At 46.6% G+C, this 25,532-nt stretch overlaps 1 protein-coding gene across 1 annotated transcript in view; it reads left to right on the top strand.

Annotated features, from left to right (window-relative positions):
* Positions 1 to 20,493, top strand: part of LOC142824430 (lathosterol oxidase-like) — a 31,786-nt gene extending 11,293 nt beyond the window's left edge. Inside the window, exons 4-5 of the mRNA XM_075916375.1 lie at positions 13,801 to 13,901; positions 16,371 to 20,493. Of these exons, the coding sequence (XP_075772490.1) occupies positions 13,801 to 13,901; positions 16,371 to 16,808 (539 nt within the window). The 3' untranslated portion in view covers positions 16,809 to 20,493. The remainder of the gene's footprint in view (positions 1 to 13,800; positions 13,902 to 16,370) is intronic.
* Positions 20,494 to 25,532: the final 5,039 nt, after the last annotated feature.

Below are 25,532 nucleotides of genomic sequence, written 5' to 3'. Positions count from 1 at the left end.
TGGCGTAACTGGATTTCACGCCGAGCTCTTTGCAGACTTGTTTTCTCTTCAACTGCCGTTTACTGTTTTGCAAGGCGATACTGCTCATAATCTTCTGTCATCTTTCTCCTCAACATTTTGCAGACGAGCTTATATTCCAGGCTAGTATTGCCCTTGGCTGTCATCTCTCTCCGTTTAGCAAGAACACCAAGTGTTTGCCGGGAAGAGAGTTTCTGGGCTCCTTAGGCTTCTTTACAATAGCAGCAGTTTTACATTTGATGAACTTCGCTAAAAAGTGATAGCAGTCGGAATCAGTATCTTCGGGCTCATCCATTTCCCACAACTCAGAGTCAACAGCATCCTTAAACAGATCTGAGTGGAACTGTTGTATCCACATGCATTGCCTAACTCTCACTCTTCTCCTTTCTTCCCATATGATGATTATTTTGGGTCTCACTCTAACCAGTTGATGATCTGACTGTGTCTACAGACGGCCAATTCCAGAATGACTGTTATATCTGTAACCAGTCGCCTCTTGTCGACCAGGACATAATCAGTTTCATTTCTTATTACATCATTTGGTGCTTGCCAAGTCCATTGCCTTCCAACCCTCTTCTTGAAGAAGGTATTCAAGATGTGAGGCTTCTGCATAGTCAGCCAGCCTTTGACTTCTTTCATTTCTCATATTGAACCATATTGTCTGGTGTAGTTTTCTTGATTTCCCCTCCTCCCCCCCCCCAATACCCACCTTAGGATTCTTCAGACTAAAACAACATATACGGTGGGGCTTAGCAACTTCAATGCTATCAAGTTCTTCATAGAACCTTTCCACTTCTTTGTCTTCAGCAGTGGACATCGGTGCGGCTCGACAAACTATAGCATCTACTTGCCCGTGGCGAGTAGATTTCAGCCACGTGCCCCGTTTACTGGCGGCATGCACATGCGCAATGCAGCTCTTGCGCATGCACAGTGCGGGGCTGGCGAGCAGCTTTGGCTGCCGTTTGTCAAGCTCGGGACATCGGTATGTAGACTACAATAATTTTTATTGTGGCATGTTTGAGAGTTGGGTTTATTTTGTGCCCAAAGTTGGCAGGAAACATCATTTCATGGATAATTCTTTCATCTCATTTTGGAGTGACCATGTACCAAAATTAAATAAATGGCCCCACTGCCAAAATTATTGCCCACCTCTGATGTATGCACTAATTGCCCCCTAATAACAATTATTTACACTGAGCTTGATGATAAATAAAAGTAATTTTTATTAAGTACAAACAGTAGGTTTTAAGTGGTTACAAGTGAAAATGGACAGAGCAAAGGAAATTACAAATTTAAAATAAAAGAAAATGCATAGCTAGTTCTAACATAAATAACACTAAAGCTTATTGCAAACTTATCCTAAAGCTATTCTTAATAAGGGGCAAATCTTTAAGCCAGGGAAAATCTTTTTTCCTCCCCGAGGTCCCCAGCTATTCTCTTGAGTGTCATGCCAGCCAAAGACAAGGGGACAGATAGCTTCCCATTGTTTTATGTATTCCGCTTTGGGCAGGAACCAGTTGTTCTCTCTCCCACCTTCCATAGAAAATTATTTGGTGAGACCTGGGGTGGTCACATGTCTTCCTAAAACCAATCCATGCTTAGACTTAATGGACTAAGAAAGCTGTTTAAGTCGTTAAGTTGATCACCCAGTCATTAAGGTATCTCAGCATTGGAAACACCCTGAATGGTTTCATTTGCATATTTTAAAGCATTTCATACCCCATATGTCTAACTTTACATACAAGAGTGATAGAAATGTAGCCGTGTTAGTCTGGGGTAGCTGAAACAAAAGGACACTGTCTCAACAACTTAATTACCTGCATCCTGCTTCAGAAGCCTTTTAAATCTACACTTGAAAGGGAATCCTCTGAACTGTCATTCATGCTAAAATTCGACACTCTACGCGGGGGTCTCAACAAAGACTCTAGCTATCTTACCCATTACAAAGATAGCTTCCCTAATTATCACCTCTAATACCATTAACTCACAGACATTTACCTTTTCCCCCACCCCCGCATCATCCTCCTGTTCTGAAATGTGATTTGTCCTTTTCATATGTGTTCATTTTTTTAAATTGTATCCTTTGGTATATATGGTTGTGACTATTTTCTTCCACTATTTGATCTGAGGAAGTGGGTCTGGCCCACGAAAGCTCATCATCTAATAAACCGTCTTGTTAGTCTTTAAAGTGCTACATAGTCCTGTATTTACATACAAAAGTGATACATGTACTATATGTATATACCAAAATAAGATATACAGACCCAGCAGATTCAGACATTAAAATTGATAGGTTACATGAAATATTTCTTCTTATGGACAATGAAGATGCTTTGGACAATTTAATAAAGCATGGGGAGGGGGAAACCGTCATAGGGTACTAAGTCCATGACTAGGGCTCCTAGGCCCTACAATAACACAGATAATAATACGTGGCATCCTAGCTACATCATTTCAGTTGCTCACTTATTTCATTCTTTCACCCCTTTCCTTCTAGCTACATACTGTATTCCAAGCTAACGGGCCAGTACAGATTAATCTCCCACTGATTGCCCTCTTTCTCACCTATTTTCTTCTCTACAACCTACTTCCTCCTCACCAAGGTCTCTTCTCTCTTCCTTTAACTATGCCCTGCCCTATTTATTGGCTAAGCTTTTAGTGAGAGAGAACGTGCCTAAGGGTAGGAAATGCTATGGAAATTGAAAGGCTTCTTAAATTGTTTATAGCTTAATGGATACAATTTAGCGATGTTTGCTTAGGGTAGCAGAGCTCATGCTTGTGCTCTAAAAATAGCTGGAAAGGTTTTGAGACTCAGGGTCTTAAAGTCCTGCCTCTCCACCCTATTTCCCTTCAAGGATGCAGAGCCAGAGTTCCTTTCCCATGGGCTGGGAAGCTCACTCCCAGAGGAAGGGTACTCATGTCCTAGGAGGCTTGTGCATGTTTGAAAAGGCATTGCTTTCCTCCTGCAGTTGCAGCTAGCAAAATAAGAGATTTTACCAGTCAGCTGAGATTAGAACTGATGCTTGGGGGTGGTTGTTGTTGATTTTTAAGAAGCTTTTGTGTGAATCTAGTGCAAGTTGCCACCTGGATGGCCATGTGAGCTGGAGTCTTTTAGCCACAGAACAAATATAGTAGCAGTGCAAATTCCCCTTCTCATACCAACCTGTTGATATGCCTCAGCCATCGCTAGGAGTCACAGGGAAAGTTCTGACCACATACAGTGTTCCCGCTAAGATTTTCCAACTATGAGCAGAGTGAGTTTTTGTCTTGTGCTTTGTGCTTGTTCTGGTGGGTACCACTGTGGCACCACACACACACTCTGTCTCTCTGTCTCTGTGTCTGTCTCTGTCTCCTGCTGTAATAGGACTCCCCCCGTGGGACATGTCGGGAACAGGACTGCTGGAGCAGACCCTGCCCTCCCCACCATGCAGTAGGTCCCATTCCTGTCCCTAGCTGCCAGAACAGGCTATACCCCCGCACTCCACAGCAGCCCTGGCCACCGGAGCAGGCTTCCATCATGCGGCTGTGGCAGATCCCGGCCCCCTGCCAGATGGCCTCAGTTGCCCCCAGTGGTTCCCTTATCATGCCGTCACTGGCCCCGCGTGGCTCTCCAGAAGGGGTGGGTGGGGGAAGAATTTTTTGTGCATGCAGGCGCACACCTTAGCAGGAACTGTGACTCCATACCTGATCGTTCCTTGGTTTCTGTGTGGAGACAGCCAACCAAGTGTGTCTGTGGTAATTGTAGTGAAGTAGGAACTATGCCAAATCCACCGCTGTTTAGTGTGATATTAGCTCAGTGGCAGATGTGTGGGTTTGAACTGCCATCCTGGAGAGGAAAATCTCTATACGTCACCATCCTCGTCCTTTACACACCAATTCTCAGGTGTTGCTTACATAGAGCTCCCAGCCTGTGATCTTAGTGGGGTTTCCAGGCACATTTTGCTCCAGACCAGATTGGGGCCTTAATCTTGAGTAGCACCATAATAGGGAGAGTGCAGGCTTGGGGGCTAGCAGCTCCAGAGCCACTTAAACTTCCTTATTCACCAGGAATGCAAATGATTTAGCTCAAAGACTCAGTGTATTATGGCTGGGGACAGGCTGGTTTGCCAGTGGTGTAGCGAAGGGGGGGGGGGAACAGTTGTCCCCAGGTGCCATGCTCAGGGGGGCGCCAATTTAGGGCGCTTCCTCTGTCATCCCTCAGCTCACCTGCTCCTCTGCCCACTGGTGGCAGCTGGAGCCTACTCCCCACCTCTCCAACCCCAGCCCGACCCTCCTCCATCTCTGCCGGCAGGTTAGTGCATGCGTGGGCCTGGCCCCAAACTGGAGGGAGTGGGGCAAGACGTGGTACAAGCTTTCTCCCCACCCCCAGGATTGGGCTCAGCTGTGTGCCAGGTTCGGGGCCCCGCTGCATGGTGGCGGCAGGGGGGCAGATTTTTCCTTTGCCCCTGGGTGCATAACACTCTCGCAACACCTCTGATATTTGCAGCTACAATGGGCAGGGTTCGCCAAGCTGTGGCGAGCCCCGCTCGCCAGCTGTGCGGTTCAGCATGCTGTGCATGTGCAAACTGCTCTGCGCATGCACTGACTGCACTGCGGCGCTATGCCGGGCTGTAATCTACTCACCCATGGCCCTGAAAATTGGTATGTGTAGTCATGCTGCAATCACACTTTGATTTGCTGTGTAGACATAGAGGTACCCGTAGGACTACAGCCCTGATGATTCCTGTGTAACCTCTTTGACTTCAGTGCAGTTATTCCTGATTTATACCACTGTCCACGAGAGGAGAATCAGGCCCTCTTAAAACCTCACCTAAAGAGCAGCTGGCATTGATTCTTTTACATACGGACACAAGATGTTCTGGCTCGAATGGTTGCTCTTTGCTGTTTATATTCCTTATTCCTCTTATTTGCACATCCAAGAGCTAAAACTTAAGGACCTGTACTATTTTAATGAAGCTGATGGCCTAAACAATTCTATGAAAAATAAAAGGCATCTCAGGCCTGCTTTCTAGGGGCTCATCCTATCTTCGTCTCTGTCAGGGCAGTCCCCTTCTCTGGCACTCCAAGTGCAGAAGGTGGGGACCCACAAAGACTTTAAATATACCTTGCCACTACAGGCACTGGTTACAAAAACTTTCCCCAGAAATGCAAATACACAGATTTTGGGGGGTAGCTGCTACCATCAAGTGGTTTTTCATATTTGAGATGGGTTACCAGGAATCATATGTGACAATATGAAATCTTTCCAGTCTCAAGTCAGCATATTAACAAAGCACCCATAATTTTGATCCATGCATTTATTGGCTAGTGAAAGAGAAAGGAGGGGAATTAGTATAGATAAATGTTCAAATTAAAAAAAAAAAAAAAAGCTGAAGGAATTAGGACTGGGCTCCTACATCTCACGTTCAGAACTGACTAGGACACTTACGACCAGATTTTCAAAGGTGTGTAAAGATCAGATAGATATCTTTTGGAGATCCAAGTTGGCAACTGTCTCTTTAGGAGCTTAATTACCTTTGAAAATCTGAGCTTAGATTTCCAAGTCCAGTTTTCAAAAATGACTTTAGTCACTTAAGTGCTTTTGAAAATTTTAACTGGGGGCCTAAAGAGACAAAAATAGACAAAAGACAGGAGATCTGGGATTCCTTTTAAAAACATGTGACATCTATTTTTAACTACATTTTATATTATTTTTCTCCCAGGGGACACTGACCCCTCTGGCCCCCTCACTATGCCACTGCCCCCCCTCCTGCAGATCTATCATCTTATGCATGTGCAAGATCTGTGACAGCCGTCCCACGACTCTGCAGTTAGTGTCTGTTGCGCCTGCTTCTGGGTGGTGTCTCAATGCTGCCACATTCACCTCCAAAGAGGGGGCTTCCCAAAGCAGGCCCTTGCTGCAGACCCCCAAGGCATCCACAGGTCCAGTCTCCTTTCAATGGGCCCACTTCCCAGGGCTCATTGATCTTGGATCTGGCTTCCATCCCCTCTCCAACCTTTGCAACTACCCAGAGGTGCTCACCTTCCGCCTTCTCCATTCCCACCTCATTCACCCACAGGGCAGTCTCTGCCTCACTTAGGGTATGTCTACACTACCCCGCTAGTTCGAACTAGCGGGGTAATGTATGCATACCAAACGTGCAAATGAAGCCCGGGATTTGAATTTCCCGGGCTTTATTTGCATAAGCCGGCCGGCGCCATTTTTAAATGCCAGCTTGTTCGAACCCCATGCCGCGCGGCTACTGTCCACTGAGCCAGTTACCTCATCATAGAAGCTAATCAGATTGGTCAGGCACCACTTCCCCTTTGTGAATCCATGCTGACTGTTCCTAATCACTTTCCTCTCTTCCAAGTGCCTCAAAATGTATTCCTTAAGGATCCCTTCCATGATTTTTCCAGGAACTGAGGTAAGACTGACCGGCCTATAGTTCCCTCAATCGTCCTTCCCTTTTTTGAAGATGGGCACTACATTTTTCTTTTTCCAATCATCCGGGATTTCTCCTGATCTCCACGACTTTTCAAAGATAATGGCCAAAGGTTCCTCAATGACATTTGCCAACTCCCTCAGTACCCTCGGATGCTTTAAGTCCGGACCATGGATTTATGTACGTTTAGCTTTTCTAAATAGTTCCTAACCTGTTCTTTACCCACCACGGGCTGTCCACCTTCATCCCATCTTGCGTCACTTAGCGCAGAAGTCCAGGAGCCGACCTTGTCAGTGAATACAGAGGCAAAGAAAGCATTGAGTACTTCAGCTTTCCCCACATCATCTGTCACTAGGTTACTTCCTTCATCTATTAGGGGCCGCGCACCCTCTCTGATCACCTTCTTCTTGTTAACATGCCTGTAGAAACCTTTCTTGTTATCCTTCACATCCTTAGCGCAAATGGAATTGCGACTGGCTTTCGCCTTCCTGATAATCCCCCGGCATTCTCGAGCTGTACATTTAAACCCCTCCCTGGTCATTTGTCCAAGTTTCCACTTTTTGTAAGCTTCCTTTTTGTGATTAAGTTCATCAAGGATTTTCCCTGTAAATCAATCCGGTCTCCTACCATGTTTGCCTCTCTTGCTATACGTCGGGATGGTTTCTTTCTGTGCCTTCAATAAGGCTTCTTTAAAATACTGCCAGCTGTCCTGGACTCCTTTCCCCTTCATGTTAGCATCCCAGGGGATTCTGCCCATCAGAGCTCGGAGGGAGTCAAAATCTGCTTTTGTGAAGTCCAAGGTGTGTATTTTACTACTCTCTTTTCTTCCCTTGGTCAGGATCCTGAAATCTACCATCTCATGATCACTGCTTCCCAGGTTGTCACCCACCTCCACTTCCCCTCTTAGTTCCTCCCTGTTTGTGAGCAGAAGGTCAAGCTGTGCATGGCCCCTGGTCGGATCCTTCAGCACTTGTGTCAAGAAGTTATCCCCAACATTCTCCAAAAACTTCCTGGATTGCCTGTGTACTGCCATATTGGTTTCCCAACAGATGTCAGGGTCATTAAAGTCCCCCACGAGAACCAGGACCTGTGATCTGGAAGCTTTGCTCAGTTGTCCGAAGAAAGCCTCATCTACCTCATCCACTTGATTCGGTGGCTTGTAGCAGACACCAACCACAACATCACTGCTGTTGTTTGCTCCTTTAAACTTAACCCATAGACTCTCAACAGGTTTTTCTCCCTCTTTATACTGGAGTTCAGAGCAATCGTAGTGCTCTCTTACATATAGTGCAACTCCTCCTCCTCTTCTCCCCTGCCTGTTCTTCCTGTACAGTCTATACCCTTCCATGACAGCGCTCCAGTCATGCGAGTCATCCCACCAAGTCTCTGTTATCCCAATTAAATCATATTTCTTGGACTAGGCCAGGGCCTCCAGTTCTTCCTGTTTGTTGCCCAGGCTTCTCGCATTAGTGTACAAACACCTCAGGTAACCAGTTGATCGCCCTATCTTCTCCATTCGAGACAGGGGTCCTCCTTTCTTGCTCATTCCTCTCTGCATTTTTTCCCGGTATCTGACTTTCCGACTCCTCTCTGGGTTTTGGTCACCGTCCCCCGACGAACCTAGTTTAAAGCCCTCCTCACTAGGTTCACAAGCCTGCCTGCGAAGATGCTCCTTCCTCTCTTCATTAGGTGGATCCCATCTCTTCCTGATAATCCTTGTGCCCAGAACAGCGTCCCATGGTCGAAGAAACCAAAGCCCTCGGTGCAACACCACCTGCGCAACCACGCATTTACGTCCTCAATTCGACGATCCCTGCCCAGTCCTTTCCCTTCAACAAGGAGGATGGACGAGAACACCACTTGCGCTCCGAATTCTTGGATCCTTCTTCCCAGCACTACATAATCTGCAGTAACCCGCTCAAGGTCAATCTTGGCCGTATCATTAGTTCCCACGTGGAGAAGCAGGAAGGGGTAGCGATCCGAAGGGACTATTCTACCGAGACGTAATACAAAGTTTCCATGTAGAAGGACTCACTACAAAGCTAAAAACTTCAATGAGAGAATGGTAAATACAGAGACGTGTATATCTGCTGCAGGGAGACACCTTTGCTTGCCTCCACCCCTCTCCCCCAGAGTCTACAGCCCCATTGCAAAGCGGGGGAGCGGAAGGGAAGAGGCTGAGGCCCATCAACGGGACTGAAGCAGTCATGAGCAAGCCATGCCCGGGAGCCATTCTCCTGTCCATTGCTTCAGGCACACTGAAATGCAGTCACCTCTAGGGTGGGCTGGACAGCTGTTTAAAACCTGCACAAGGTTTCAGGCATGGGGCAGTGCGGGCTGCCTTCCTGTAGAGCCCCCATCAGAACTACCGGGCCCTCAGTGCTTAGGAAAAGAATAAACAGGAGGATTGGAAATTAACCTGCCCAGTCTCACGTCCCCTAAGGCAGGGACTGAGCCATCTACATTAGGCCCCAGCTGGAGTATCGTGTCCAGTTCTGGGTGCCACATTTCAGGAAATGTGGAGAAATTGGAGAAAGTCCAGAGAAGATCAACACAAATGATGAAAGGTATAGAGAACATGAGATATGAGGCAAGGCTGAAGAAATTGGCCTTGTTTACCTTGGAAAAGAGAAGACCGAAAAGGGACACGAGAGCAGCTTTCAAGTATCTAAAAGAGTATTGTAAAGAAGAGGAAGAAAAACTGTTCTGCTTGGCCTCTGAGGTTAGGATGAGAAGCAATGGGCTTAAATTGCATCAAGGGAGGTTTAGGTTGGACATGAGGAAAAAATTCCTTCCTGTCAAGGTGGTTAAACACTGGAATAAATTGCCTAGTGAGATTGCGGAATCTCCATCACTGGCGATATTTAAGACCAGGTTAGATAGACACATGTCAGGGATGAGCTAGGGCAATTCAACTTTGGAAGCCCCAGGGGCCACACTGATACTTACAGAACATGCTGAGGGCCTCAAGCGTGGTTGCATATGCAAGCAAATAGATACAAATAGCTTCTCTCACACTGGCAGGCACGAACACAAAGATTAAGGCAAGACTACACAACACACAGGCCCCATTTAAGTCAGTTCTGCTGATATTAATAAAATGCAATATTTACCTGATTTCTACCCATGTGACAGCACTTTTCATGAGCAATGACAGTCCAGGAGTTTAACTACTAAAACACATATCAACAGAAGATCATTACACTGACTACTTTTTTGTTCCGGCTCCCACTCGCTGGCCATGTGTTGATCCGCACATAAACCAAACTGCACCGCGGGTCACAAACAAACTGACCATGGGCAGCATATCAAGTTAATAAATATTTTATAAACCTTTAGCTTTTCTCTCCGCTGCCATGTCTCCTCTCCTTGCTCTATCATCTCCCCTGGTGCCTGCTGCCTCCCAACTCCTCACCCTTCTCTGCTGCCCTTCTCACTGCCCTCAGCATTCCTGCAACCTGCCCCCCTCCACCAGCCCTTCTCTCCCCCCTGTGCCCACTCCTCCAGTAGCCCCACTCTGATCATGTGAGCTCCCCCTCTTCTAACACCTCCCTCTAAACACCTGCCCTGCCTCTCTCCTCTGGTGCTGGTCCCTCCCCTGCAGGTGTCTGCCCTTCTGCTTCACCCCATCCCCTCATGCCCCTGTGCCCTTACACATGCCTTACTCCATCCCCACCTTTCGCAAGCCCACCCCTTCTTTCAAGCCTTCTCCCAGCACTTCCCCCTCCCCCCCTCTAGCCCCCAATACCCTGCCCTTCCACTCTCCTCTCCTCTCCCAGCATCACCCTGTCCCCCTTCCACTGACACCTCCCCTCCTGCCCTTTCCCTCATTGTCTCCACTTGGCCCCCTGGCATTTGTCTCTCCTGCACCCCTGTCTCTTGGGGCATGTCTACACTACAAAATTAATTCGAACTAACAGATGTTAGTTCGAATTAACTTTCATAGGCGCTACACATACAAACCGCTAGTTGGAACTTAATTCGAACTAGCGGAGTGCTTAATTCGAACTAGGTAAACCTCGTTCTACGAGGAGTAATGCCTAGTTCCAATTAAGGGCTGTGTGGCCACTTAATTCGAAATAGTGGGAGGCTAGCCTACCCCAGCTTTCCCTGGTGACCACTCTGGGCACCACCAGGGAAACTCGTCTGCCCCGCTCCTGGCCCCGGAGCCCTTAAAGGGGCACGGGCTGGCTACGGTGCCCGTGCCAGGTGCAAGCCTGCCAGCACCCATCCAACAGACCCTGCACCTGGTACGGCACGAGCCAGTCACCTGTTGCCACCCAGCCCTCTGCCTCTTCCCGGGACCAGGCTGGCGGCTCACAGGAGCCTGCCTGGGGCTGCAAGAGGCGGGTGCCCGTCTGGTCTAGTGCGGAGATCATGGACCTCATCCAGGTTTGGGGGGAAGCCTCCAACGTCCACGACCTCCGCACTAGGCACAGGAAAGTGGCCGTCTAGGGCAGGATAGCTGCCAGCCTGGCCACTCAGGAGCAGATTTGCGTGAAAATCAAGGTGGTCCAGTGAGATCCCCAACCCTGAGCTTAGAACATAAAAACATAAGAGCGGCCGTACTGGGTCAGACCAAAGGTCCATCTAGCCCAGTAGCTTGTCTGCCGACAGCGGCCAACACCAGGTACCCCGGAGAGGATGGACTGTAGACACTGACCAAGCCATTTGTCTCGTGCCATCCATCTCAGCCTTCCACAAACCGAGGCCAGGGTCACCATTTCTACCCCCTGGCTAATAGCACTCCATGACCCAACCTCCATGACTTGATCTCACTTCTCTTTAAACTCTGTTCTAGTTGTAGCCTTCACAGCCTCCTGCAGCAAGGAATTCCACAGGTTGACTATTTGCTTTGTGAAGAACTTTCTTTTATTAGTTTGAAACCTGCTACCCATTCATTTCATTTGGTGTCCTCTAGTCCTTCCATTATGGGAACTAATGAAGAACTTTTCTTTATGCACCCTCTCCACACCACTCTTGCTTTTATAGACCTCTATCATATCCCCCCTCAGTCTCCTCTTTTCTAAGCTGAAAAGTCCAAGTCTCTTTAGCCTCTCTTCATATGGGACCTGTTCCAAACCCCTGATCATTTTAGTTGCCCTCCCCCCTCCCACCTTCTGTCTTCCCTTCTCCCACCTCCTTTTCCCAGTCTTCCCGAGTTTTGTTAAATAGAGTTTCTATTTTTGAACACACGTGTCCTTTATTTTGTACATCAGGAAGGGGGGCTAGGGAGGGGCAAGTGGAAGGAGGTGAGGGAGGAATGGTGTATGAGCCCCTGATGGGGAGCACGGGGGTGGCTCTGCGGGCTCCTCGGTGTGGAAGCTCTCCTGCAGCCCCCAGATGGCAGCCTGCGGCAAGTGCAGCCGGTCTGATGGCCGAGTGCTGTGATGTGCCGAGTGTGGGCACTCAGGGCACTCCAAGCCAGGACTGCGTTGCAAGCGGGGAACCCCTGAAAACTGTCTGTCCGGGGTGGGGGTCGGGTCCCTTTAACCACAGCCCTCGGCTAGCCTGAGACAGCATCTCCACGCTCTAAGTCCTAATCTGATGCCCTGCCGGCACTGCTTCCGGCCAGCCTTAACCCCGGTTCAGGGTCCACTTAATGTGGATATGCTAGTTCGAATTAGCAAAATGCTAATTTAAACTAGTTTTTAGGTCTAGATGCACTAGTTTGAATTAGCTTAGTTCGAATTAATTAATTCGAATTAAGTTAGTTCGAATTAGTGCTGTAGTGTAGACAGACCCTTAGTGCCTTCTCCTCCCCCCGCCCAAGCCCCTTCCCCTGTCCACCACCTCCGCCCCTCCCCTGCTACCCAAGCCCCTCTGCCCCCCGCCCAAGCCCCTCTGCTGCCGCTGCCTCCTCTCCTCCCATCCCTCCCTGCCTAACCCTAAGCCTCTTCCCTTCCCCCCTCCCTGCTGCTGCCGCCGCTGCACAAGCCTGTTCCCTCCCTTCTGCCTTCCACATTGTGGGGCCCTGTGCTCAGGCCCCGGAGGCGGAACCTGGAGCCAGCGAGGTCCTGAAACGTGCCTCCCAGGACTTTTAAAATCCCGGGCCGTGACGTCACGTCACACCCGGGCGTCCTCCCCGCCCATGTGCAACGCTGCACATGGGCAGCAGTAGGCGGCGAGGCCTGCTCCTGCTCCGGGCAGAGCTGGGGAGAGACCCAGCTCTGTAACTCGCCGGCACTTCTGGGTTCAGGGGCGCGGGGCCCCCTTAGGCGCGGGGCCTGATTCGATCGAATCAGCCTAAGGCCGGCCCTGCCTGTGGGGCTGCTCCAGCCCCCGTTGGTAATGGTAACTGGTTGACATTTCACATCCCTAGTACTTTCACACATCTGGTTCCATCCCCAAAAGCTTTCAATGTAAGCATAACATAAGAGACGTGAGATGGATACAGCAGAGAGATAAGAGAACACAAGGAAACAGACTTCACTAGGGGCTTGTCTACACAGCACTGTAACTTTCTTGCTCACTGGTATGACAATAACACCCCTTCTCCAAGCGCAGCAAGTAACAACTCTGTAAAGTGCTAATGGAAGCAGGCTTCCTTTGTGGAGGTGGTTGATCTACTGGTTTACCTATCTCCTAGTGCTCTTGTTGTGACCACACTCCCACATTAAACTGTTGCCGCAACAGCATTTGAATCTTAGAGGGGTAGACAAAGCTGATGTTTCATTAGCCAGGTGACAAATACAAAATGTAAACTAGCAACAAAGAAAATAGTTATAGTTATCACTTTGAAGGTGTTAGTGGTATAAGGGCATTTGTTTATCATTAAATAATCATCAAACATCTATACACTAGGAGACTGTCGCTTAGCTGCCTTTCTCTAGTCTGTGTACTGTTTCCAAAGTGAAAACAAAACATATTGTCTTTCAGTGCTTTCTGTCTTCACGTTTTGGGAAAACATCCTGTCTTTTTAATCTGTGTTTCTATGTGCTGGTGGGTGGGTGGGAGGTGTGATAGAGAGAGAGAGAATGCAGGTATAATTTTATGTACTTGACAGTGTCCTTTAAGTACTAATGTGTTTTTAGGAGGATGGTGATGAGATCATTTCACTTTGTGGATGAGAGAAACCACTGAAATTTTCACCATTAGGTTCAGTTCAGCACTTTAAAGCCTAAAAGAAATCATAGAACTTTTCGCCAGCAAGAATTGCTATACAAGTACAATGCAAATCCCATTTGGTTGAGTTTGCTCTATATAACCTAAATGATTTAGCCTCAGGATAACTAAAGACATTTTGCAAAAAGATTTGACATATTTTCCTTGTACCATCTTAGAGACATATTTCTCACAATCTTGACACTTGTTTGTAATCTCTTAAAATCCTAATTAAGTTTCTTATTTTTCCTAGGATGGTTTGGCGTAATCCTTAGCATGCTCTCTTTCCTTTTCTTCACTGACATGTGCATTTACTGGATTCACAGGTTCCTTCATCATAAACTTGTGTACAAGGTATGATAAAGCTCTAGATACAGATATAAAGTGTGCTAGACTTCAAAACAACTTTGTAAAACTAGAGGCAGGCAGTTGCCAGGAGGGTCTGAGTAAAATACTGTTTTTCGTTATCTATCATCGTTAGATAGGACAGAAAAGTAGATTGTGTCTGGTTTAGTATACTTCAATGGCAGTTTAGCAAGACTATCTTTAATTTAATGGCATTTTGCTGGGTGCTTGATTTTACTCTGAATACTAAAGCCAGGTTTTTTCTGGCAGAGAAAATGGATGCAAGATTGAAATTCCAGCTGCATTAATTACATAGCTGGAGTCACAGGACATTGCATCGAATTTCTGGGGCAACTGCAAAGCACAAAGTTGATGGGAGAAACTCCTGCTGGTTTCCCTTACTCCTTGCAACTGTGAGGAGTTCCAAAGTTAATGAGGGTGCCCTCAGCATTCAATTTAGTGGGTCTTTACTAGACCCACTAAATTGAATGCCAGAAGATTGAGCGCCACAGTATCAATCTTCCCAGAGGTGGAGACATGTCCTTAGATTCTCTGATGTGTAACACAGAATTTGCAGCCTAGAGATAGGGGGGCTAAGTGGCTTTAATCACCTTTTGCCTACCTGATCCTGGGCTGCTCTGAGGATGGAAGCCACGAAGATGTATCTAAGGCATGGGAGCCTGTCCTTGCTACCCTCTTTCTGGCAGTGCTGCTATGTGCTACAGCCTTCCTTGAACACATCTTTCCCATCCCTTTTCCTGTGCTGGACTTTGCAATGGGAGTCCAAAGAGGCTGGACCAGCTCTTTTAGGCTGCTCTGCTTCCCTTCACACACCTCTGTGTGGTTTGGTTGAATACTTTATAGTCAAGTATGTCAATCTTGAAACACACTGTTATACTTGTCAATAGAAAAATAAAAGTTATAGGTCTCAGTTCATGCACATGAGTAATCCCAGGAGATTAACTAGGGCTGTTCACATACATTATATCACCATTGGGCTATAAAGAATTAAGTAAGGGAGCCTTTTAGGTTTCTGCTCATGGTCTGAGCGTGTGTATAGGCACCAGGAGCTCTTATGCTTGAATCCAGTTCCAAAAATTTCCCTATGTCCTAGCATAAATCACACCCCCCTTTCTGCCTCAGTTTCCATGTTGATAAACTGCAATCATAACTTAACCCACAGTGAACTGGTTAGGATTGCTTGTACTGAGATTGTGGATGAAGAGTACAGTGTCACTGATACACTCCATTGAAGTAAAATGGAATCTTTCCCTTGAGGTCAGTGGCCTTCAGATCTGGCCCTAAATGCATAACATAGGAGTATATATATTTTTAAATTTTAAGCTAACATAAGATACATATTTTAAAATGGCAAGAAAATCTGGGTTTCAATCTGGCACTTCCTACCTCTACTCTTCCTTCTATATGTCTTGGAATATGTTTAACTGCATTTTACTGTAGCTCTATTTCATGGCAGGACCCAGTACTGTCTAGATGGCAGAGGACTGGACTTGATAACCTCTCGAGGTCCCTTCTAGTCCTAGTATTCTATAATGCTATTACCAGGGCCACGCTTATGTTAGCTTAAAATTAAAAATATATATATTCCTATGTTATGCTTTTAGGGCCAGATCTGAAGGCCACTAACCTCAGGGGAAAGATTCCACTTAGTAGTGTCCTCTTAGTAGTGTCCTTCCAAGTAGAATAGTGATAGAAATGTAGCCGTGTTAGTCTGGGGTATCTGAAGCAAAATGCTGGACAATGTAACACTTTAAAGACTAACAAGATGGTTTATTAGATGATGAGCTTTCGTGGGCCAGACCCACTTGATTTGATCTGAGGAAGTGGGTCTGGCCCACGAAAGCTCATCATCTAATAAACCATCTTGTTAGTCTTTAAGGTGCTACATTGTCCTGCATTTTGCTTCAGCTTCCAAGTAGAGTGATTAGAGTTAGCCTATCTGACTCATTAACTATGTTCAAATCTTGAAAGCAAACTCTAGATGCAAAGTGTAATTTTCAGTCAGACATTGATCTTGGAAGTAGTGATTTCAATACGGCAAATGGCAGGGTTGCCGTATGGACTTGATTCCAGATGTTGCTTGTTTACAGATGAGGTATGTCTGCACAGCCACTGGACTCTGCTCAAACTAGCATGCTAAAAACAGTGGTGTGGCCACAGATTCATGTAGCCTGTCCGATCTCCTAGGTACAGACTTGGGACACTAGCCCAAATTGCCATCTATGCCTCTGTGGCCATCCTGCTATTTTCATGTGACCATCTACCACTATAAGCTATGTGTGTCAGTTCGCAAGAAGAGGGAGGGACAAGGAAGAAATAGAGCTACAGTAAAATGCAGTTAGACATATTCCAAGACATATGGAAGGAAGAGTAGAGGTAGGAGGTGCCAGATTGAAACCCAGACTTTTTTTTGCCATTTCAAAATCTAGACACTAACTCTGTTCTGTTCTTCTGTAGCGTCTGCACAAGCCCCATCACCGCTGGAAGGTTGCTACGCCATTTGCAAGTCACGCCTTTCACCCTCTGGATGGCTTCCTGCAGAGTATTCCCTATCATATCTATCCTTTCCTCTTCCCTTTGCACAAGGTGACCTATTTGGGTCTCTACGTCGCTGTCAATGTCTGGACAATCTCTATTCATGATGGCGATTACCGCGTCCCAAATTTCTTGAAACACATTATCAATGGCTCTGCCCATCACACCGATCATCATTTGTATTTTGATTACAACTACGGTCAGTATTTTACTTTCTGGGATAAAATTGGGGGATCCTACAAAAGTCCCTCATCCTTTGAAGGGAAAGGGCCACGTGATTATTTGAAAATGTTAAAAAGCGGAGAATTGGCCAATATTAAAAATAGCCACGTGAATGGAGACAGTCTAAAAGATAAATAGATCTCCCCAAGATGATTGCAAAAAGGCCTTGACTTTTTTTAAATGAAAAAACCTACTTATAAAGAAAGCCCTTTCCCTGTTTTATATCATTCTTGGGATGCAAGCATTGTAAGTGCTTAGTAGGGTAATTATGGTGGAGTTATGTCATTAAGAATCATAATACAGTCCCATAATGGAGACTGTGTGTGGTGAGGGTAAAATGCATAGGAGCTATGTAATGTCTAATGTTAATGCAATAAGGAAAATATTGTTCCTGGCACTTCATGCAATGTCAGTGCATTGAAATTGTGAGTGCCTTTTCTAGGATAATACATACAAGCCTCAGTCAGCATGTAAATTCTGCCATAACGGCAGTAACAAAATATCTTTTCGGTAGACTCAAAAGCTTTCTCCTGAAAGAGCCAGATACAGGTTCTCTCTGCACAGTGAATCGCTTGCTGGGGATTGTGCTAATTGAGCCAGGATGCTACTGGCAGCACTATACAGATAATACAGTATTGCTGCAATACTGGCTTGTACTTAAAAGGAAAATTGATGATTGAATAAAAAGAAGAGACACTGTAGTCGATATAGATTAATGCTTTGCATGTAGAATATGTTCTAGTACACTTTTCTGCATATACCTACCTGGAGTTTAACAAAAGAAGGCACACACATTTTCCAAAAAATTACTTACCCATCTAGCTTTTTAAGGATTCGCTTTGCATTTGAATCAAAACTGAGCTAATGTTATGCCAATAGAAACATTTTATATTTTAAAATAGGAAGATCCACCAGACCTACTATTTTGTAAATAAAATCTTATGCTGTTCATAAATAAAATTCAAATAATTCAACATTTAGGCTACGTCTACACTGCTTCCCTCTTGCAGAAGAGGAAATGCAAATAGAGCGTGCATTAGCATATGTTGCGCTCTCATTTGCATATCCTCTTCCGATCCTTTTTGCAGAAGAGGTTTTTGAGCAAAAACCAATGTAGATGGGGCCATTTTGTGCGCAAAAAGGTTTTTTTTCAAGAACCCTTATCCCTCAAAAAAGGAGATTTACAGGGTTCTTGCGCAAAAGGGTTTTTTTTGTGCAAAATGACCCCATCTACACTGCATTTTTTTGTGCAAAAACCTCTTCCACGAAAAGGATCAGAAGAGGATATGCAAATGTGTGTGACATACGTTCCATTTGCATTTCCTTTTCCGTGAGAGGGAAGCAGTGTAAAAGTAGCCTTAGTGATCAAGCAATGCTATTATTTAAATAACTAGAATATAGATTTTTTTGAGCTGACAAAATTTATATTGTCTTATATTTAGGCTTAATGAATTGGAAAGAATGAGCATCCATTTCTAATATCTCTAATCGTTAAATAGAATATCTTTGAACAACATGACCACAGTGTAACTAAATTTGCATGTTGTAGATTTCTTAGCATTTACTTTAATTTTCTCAATGAAATCATGCAGAATGATATTTCACAAAGTAAACATAGGAACCTACAGAGTGCTATATTTCCAGGAAGCCTTCTGTGTTTTACAAACAGGGTCATTCCTCTAGCTTTAGATTTATAGCATCAGGAACTCTGTCCTTGTGAAAAAATTATTTACGGTTGAGTTTATGTAAAGTCTTTCAACAAGTGTATTTATAATTCCTGTGGAGATTAGCTGGAGGGTAGAAATCCTACAGTAATTCTGTACCTTTGGAAGGAACACTTTCAGTTTTGGTCCCTGTTTTCAGAGAGGTGGGTTGCCGTTAAAAGCATTTTCGGAAAATCATGCCAGTGTAGACGTAGCCATAGTGAAACAGAATGGGGAGTCAATGAAAAGTCGTAATGGCAGAACAGCTGTGTAGCTGCCTCATATCCAACATTTTGTAAGAGTAGGGAAACACTATGAAACTTGCAGTCTTATCTTTCCCCTTTGCATAATAAAAAGTGTACCAGTGTAGAAGAGCAGCTTCCTCCCCTTGTGTGGGGGTTAAGAATGGAAGAGAGCAACCAGTCGGTAGAGGTTTCAGCCCCACGAGGTTCTCTCCACTTTCCCAGCCCATCTGCAGCATGATTACCAGTCCAACTGGGCTGATCCCTTCACTGTCTGGCTCTTAAGTAAAGTTAGTTGTCATGGGATAATAGAGAAGATCCTCTCATGGATTGATAACTGGTTAAAAGACGGAAAACAAAGGGTAGAAATAAATGGTCAATTTTCATAACTGAGAGAAGTAACTAGTGGTGTCCCCCAAAGGTCTGTACTTAGATCAATCCTGTTCAATTAATTATAAGTGATCTGGAAAAAGGACTAAATATTAAGATGGCAAAATTTGCAGATCATACCAAACTGCTCAAGATAGTTAAGACCAAAGCAGACTGTGAAGAGCTTCAAAAAGATCTCACCAAACTAAGTGATTGGGCAACAAAATGGCAAATGAAATTTAATGTTGATAAATGTAAAGTAATGCACATTGGAAAAAATAATCCCAACTATACATACAATATGATGGAGATTAATTTAGCTTCAACTACTCAAGAGAGAGATCGTGGAGTCATTGTGGATAGTTCTCTGAAAACATCCACTCCGTGTGCAGCGGCAGTCAAAAAAACAAATAGAAGGCTAGGTATCATTAAAAAGGGATAGAGAATAAGTCAGAGAACATCTTATTGCCTCTATATAAAACCATGTTACACCCACATCTTGAATACTGCATGTAGATGTGGTTGCCTCATCTCAAAAAAGATATGTTGGCATTAGAAAAGGTTTAGTAAAGGGCAACAAAAATTATTAGAGATTTGGAATGGGTCCCATATGAAGAGAGATTAAAAAGACTGGGATTTTTCATTTTAGAAAAGAGGAGACTAAGAGGGTGTAGCCAGACGTGAACCCCCATTTTAACATCCATCTTTGTCTGCTTGAAACCATGCAGGGCACATAGGAGCAGGAAAACAGCATATTCTTTGAAAACCTTGGAGCAGGAGGTTTAGATATGCTGGCTCAGTGACCGTGACCAACTGTAAGCAGAGATAGGAGGGTGGTCAAACTAATTGTTGACCAAGAGGCTGTACATCGTGCCCTTGACTTAACCCATATTGATACGAACACATACCCGTCCACGGGGGAAGGAATCTCCCGCCCAACAAGAACATCCGGCAGTCCTAATTTAGCTATCTTCCTCTCTTACAAGTGTAAATTAACTTGTAACCTGCTTGTAAGAACTGGCACCACAAAACGGACCAGTACAATTTGGCCTCTTAAGATAAGAAAGAGAATACGGGCCCCCAGGGGTATAAAGATGAGTCCAGCAGCACACTTGCTTTGTGTGTCAATCTACCACCTATCTGCTGGTCGGGTTTGGTGTTTGACCTCCCGAGGTTCCAGAGGGGACGCGCACCTCGTATTTGTCTTTCCGAGGAATTGAGAGACCGGCCCTGGCCTGACACGCTGGAGTCGAGAGGCACAGAAGGGGGTAAAAATTGTATCTGGATGTGGTCCTTTGTTTAAGTATATATATACATAGTGTTAGAGCTCTTTAAAGATTAAGCTGTCACTTGGTACCATTATTTCTATTTTCTATCTTTACCTTTTTCCTGTAACCACTTTTTAAGATCTATCTATATTTTACTAGTATTTAAGAAATAGAGCGATAGCCATTGTAACCATATGATTTATAAGTTCCTTTAATAAACCTGTAACTGTTTAAGTTTTAACCTGACTCCTTCAGTTGCTGTAATAGAACCAAGCACAATTTAAAAGAACTTCAGCCGGTCATAAAGGGACAGACATAGGGAGAGCTTGGGCGTTTGGATCTGTGTCACTCCCAAGTGACAAGATCCGTTGGGGCACCTTTCCAGCCTTTCCCAGGCTGCCCGCTGCGAAGGAACTTTGTGTTCTAGCAGTTAAAATCTAAGGTGTAATAAGCTCTTCTTACACACTGGGGCGTCTGTTAGCCTGTTTGGCTACCCTCTGTGAAGGGACTGTGGTCCTAGCAGTAAAGTCACGGACGTTAAAAACACTCGGGGCTCCTTTCAGCCTTCTGGGCTGCCCGCTGCGACGAGACTTCGTGTCTTAGCAGTTGAAGACGTAGGAGACATACCCACACACACTGCCCTGACCGTTGGCTGACAGAGGGGATATGATAGAGGTCTATAAAACCTCTGTGTGGAAAAAGTGAATAATGAAGTGTTATGTACTTGTTTCCATAACATAAGAAGTAGGGGCCACCAAATTAAATTGATAGCACGGGCGTGGGCAATTAATTGTTTTTAATTTAAAATAATTTAAAATTTCTGAAGTGCCCCAGGCTGCTTCGGAGGGGGAAGGGCCTTGGGTGGAAAGGGTGGGACCAGGAGACTTCTTGTGCTCCCCTGCCTACAGTCCCTGATTAGCGTGGGGGTGGGGGCATGTGTGAAGTCTTTGCTCATCCCCTCCGCCTAGAGAGAAATCGCCAGCAGGCCATTCAGGGGATAGCATGCGAAGTCCTTTACCCTCTTCCCCTGCCCTGCCAGGAGTGCGTGACAGCTAGAGAGAACTTCCTGCTGTTTCAGAGCAGCTGGCGGATCTCTCTGCTGCAGCATGCCCCTGGCAGGGGAAGGAGACTTTGTGCACTCACCCATCCTCAGGTCTCAATTAGCCTTGGGGTGGGAGAGTGGCAAGGTGGCTGCAAGCCAGATTCACTAGCTTGGTGGGTTGGATACAAACCACAGAGACTATCTTGCCCACCCCGGAGGTGGCAGGTTTAAAACAAAAGGAAGTTTTTCTTCACACAGTGCATGCTCAGCCTGTGGAACTCTTTGCTAGAGGAGGTGGTGAAGACCAGGACTTTAAACAGGGTTCAAGAAAGAACTAGATAACTTGGAAGTTAAGTCCATCAGTGGCTATTAGCCTCTGTCACAGGCTGGGAGTGGATGATGGGAGAGGGATTACTTGATCTGTTCTCTCCTTCTCGGGCACCTGGCATTGGCCACTGTTGGCAGACAAGATACTGGGCTAGATGGACTTTTGATATGACCCAGTCTGGCCGTTCTTATTATGAGGAACTGCATACTAGACTTTGATTTATGCTGCTCTGGGAGACAGAAATAGCACAGTGGCTGTGCCCTGAATTCTTAGGCAGGCAGTTTCAGTGGAGTGTGTCAGAAGCCTGCTGCTTACTCAATGGGACTTTGGCTGACCTGCACATGGCTGGGTTGCAGGCACACACCCACGCAGTTGCTCCCATCACTGCCACTCTACCTAGGAACACATTGGTTCCTGGGAGAATTGGAAAGCATGTGGAGTTAGGTTTGTGACATGTATTAAATACATGAAATCATGGGGTGGAGAAGGCTTAGTCTGGTCTTGGGTGTACAACTCACTGTAAGGAGCTGACAGCTGGAGTTGTGAGGTGCAGACAGAGATCACTTGACAGGAGGGGGCTTAGAGAAAGTTGTCTGAGAAGTAAAATCGAAGTCTGATCATGAAGAAACAATCTCCTTTCCTTTTCCCTTGCTGCAGAGTCAGTCCACAGATCCTATTGGTATCTTCTTTTGTGGGCATTAGCTGCTCTGAGTTATAGAATCATAGAATAGTAGGACTGGAAGGGACCTCGAGAGGTCATCGAGTCCAGTCCCCTGCCTTCATGGCAGGACCCAGTACTGTCTAGATCAGTGGTCCCCAACCTCTTGGGGCTCCAGGGGGTGGGGCTGCACATGTACTGCGCGCCCGGGGTGGGGGCCGTGCATGCGCCAGGCGCCTGGGGTGCACGAATGGCTCGGGCCGGCCCTGGTCACTAGGCGGGCGCACATAAATGCCCCCGTGGGCGCAGCGTTGGGACCACTGGTCTAGACCATCCCTGATAGATTTATCTAACCTCCTCTTAAATATCTCCACAGATGGAGATTCCACAACCTCCCTGGGCAATTCATTCCAGTGTTTGACCACCCTGACAGTTAGGAACTTTTTCCTAACGTCCAACCTAAACCTGCCTTGCTGAGTTGAATAAGTTAGATGCTGGTGCACACGGTGCAGTTAGAAATTGGCAATTAGAATAAATGGAGAGTCAGAGTGGAAAAAGTGGCCTTCCTTCTGAGAAGGCTGTTCTGATGGCATGCGCTTGTTCACTGAATGCTGTGCTTTGTTGGCTGTAGTGTTATGACAGTGTATTCTCCATAAATTCACTATGCCAACCAACTAAACCCTTTCAGAGCAGTGGGAAGCAGTAAGTTGAGATGGTAAGAGCAGCTTGGCATAGATAAGTGGGCGTTCCTCTCTAGGTGACTCCTGTTAACAGCAAGGAAGGGAGAAATCTTTAGCACACCGGTTCCTAATCTCTTTGGGCAACACGACCTAGTTTGCTGTTCATCTCTGTGGTAGCTTCCTGCCAAGATGAGCGGAAGGTGTCCAAACTGCACGGGGAGTTGAAGCACATGCAGTTTACCTGACAGAAAGACATCTGGAGCTCAGAAGCCCCACAGTAAAGCAGGGACGGGGGACTCTTGGCTACCAGCTGCTGGGAATGAGGAATGTTAAAATGTGTTTATTCAAATAAACATGTAACTGCTGAAATTTTCCGCAATTACATGTGGGGGTGGGGAGGCAGTCCGCTCCCCGGCAACTGATGAATGTGGGGAGCTGGCTTTTAAGCTGACTCTCCTCAAGCACCAGCTCCTGCCTCCCTCCCCCCATGCTGCTGCCTCTGATACAGAGGTAGCAGCCCGGGAAGGGAGGGGGCAGGGGGCGGGGGACTTGCATGTGATCATGCACATTAACTGATGAACCGGTTAACTGTGTACTCGGTTACACTTTTCGAGGGGACCATCGGCAGCTCTCTCTAGCTGGTAGGGCAGGGGCAGGGGGCGAGGAACTTTGTATGCTCCCCCAGGCCCTGACTGGCCGGGGGGCAGGAGCCGTGCACAAAGTCTCCTCCTGCTGTGGTGCCTTAGAGGGAACAGGGAGCTGTTTTAAAACAACCGCTGGCAATTCTTTCGGGATTGTGGGAGACTTCATGTGCTCCTCCACACCCAGGCCAATCAGGCTTGTTGGTGGGGGAGCATGAGAAGTATCTTGGGCGCACCCCTTCCCCCAAGGCCCTGCCTCTTCCAGAGGGGCCCAGGGTCACTTCAGAAATGTATGCAGTGGCCGCCTTTTAAAAATTATTGCTCAGCCCTGGAGTGGGCCCAGCTTGGTCAACCATTTTCAACTTCAAATGTCTGAAGTAAGTGTGCTCCTATTTGCCAGTCCTTCCCAGTGCCACAGTAAAATGAGATGCATGCCCAGCAGTTTTCCAGCAATGTCTATGGCCCCTCTTGTACACAAGTGAAGTGGTTTGCACAGATCTTTACCCTCCTGAAAACGAGCCATGGAGCAGAGAGGTCACAGGATGTTGTGTAAATAGTGAATGAAGGTCGTGTTGAAAGGAGTTGGTGCAGACCAGTCTGTGTTGGTCTTTAATGCAAATGTTCTCTGAACAAGTAATAAAAGTCTGCCTTTTTAATGAAATGTATAATGGTTTTGTTACTCATTTCCCATGTTCTCTACAATCAAAGCAGGGGTCTCAAGCTCATGGCCTGGGGCCCGCTATAGAGCAAGCAGTTCCACAATCTAGCCTATGAGTCCCTGTGGCTCCTGGGGAGGGTGGGAACGTCTGTACCCTTCTCCCAAGCCCAGTATCTGCTCCTCCTCCACCCCACTTCTTCCTGTCCCTGCTCTGCCCTCTTTCCCTAAACCCCTCTGTGGTGGGGTACCTAGTGCTATACCATTCAACCCTGGGGTCGAGACCTCCACCCACAGGCCCGGAGGCCTAGTCTTTCTCAAACAGGCCCGGAGGCCTAGTCTCTCATGCACAGGCCCTCAGGCCTAGTCTCTTGCATGATCCGCTCCTAGTCCAGGATCTGGGAAGAAAGGGTAGGGGGGCCCGGGCCCGCCCTCTCCACCGAGCCCCAACCCAGGGCCCTATCAGTGGTGGGTGGTTCCCATTACTGGCTCGGCAGGGAGTTCTCCCCGAAACATGCTGAGCCTGCCAGGGTTTTCCTGCTCCCCGCCTTCGGTTGCTTCCTACCCCATTCCCCTAGCCGGCGGAGAGCCCACCTGTAGAAGCCATCTTAGTGGGGCATGATCAGTCACTATCGAAAAGGAGCCACCCAGCAAATAGTACTTAAGGGCCTCCACAGCCCACTTCACTGCCAGCGCCTCCCTCTCTATGGTGGAATATTTGGTTTCTCGCGGGTACAGCTTGTGGCTAAGGTACAGAATAGGGTGTTCTGCTCCATCTACCTCTTGAGCTAACATGGCTCCGAGGCCTACCTTGGAGGCGTCTGTCTATAGGTTGAATGGCTTGGAAAAATCCAGCTGGGCTAATACCGGTTCTCGAGTTAGTTGGTCTCGTAAAGTCTGAAATGCCCTCTCACATGCTGTTGACCATTCCACCTTCCGTGGATGCTGGTTTTTGGTCAGGTCCGTCAGGGAGGTGGCTATAGTAGAAAAGTTAGGAACAAATCGCCGGTAATATCCCACCAACCCCAAGAATTGCCTCTACTGTGGTAGGGGTGGGATATTCTCGGAGGGCCTGTACTTTGTCAATCAAGGGTTTCACCTGTCCCTTCCCCACCGTGTATCCTTAGTAGGTTACCTCTTTTTTCCTTAAGTGACATTTGGTCAGATTCACCATCAGTCTGGCCTCCCCCAGGGCCCTTAGTACCTTTTCTAAGTGGGTTAGATGGTCCTCCCAACCTTCGCTATACATGATAATGTCATCGATGTATGCAGCAGC

The sequence above is a fragment of the Pelodiscus sinensis genome, unplaced genomic scaffold (assembly GCF_049634645.1).
Source record: "Pelodiscus sinensis isolate JC-2024 unplaced genomic scaffold, ASM4963464v1 ctg35, whole genome shotgun sequence".
NCBI classification, from domain to species: Eukaryota; Metazoa; Chordata; order Testudines; family Trionychidae; genus Pelodiscus; species Pelodiscus sinensis.
Note: the sequence above shows the minus strand (reverse complement) of the source record. Positions and strands in the feature narration are given on the sequence as shown.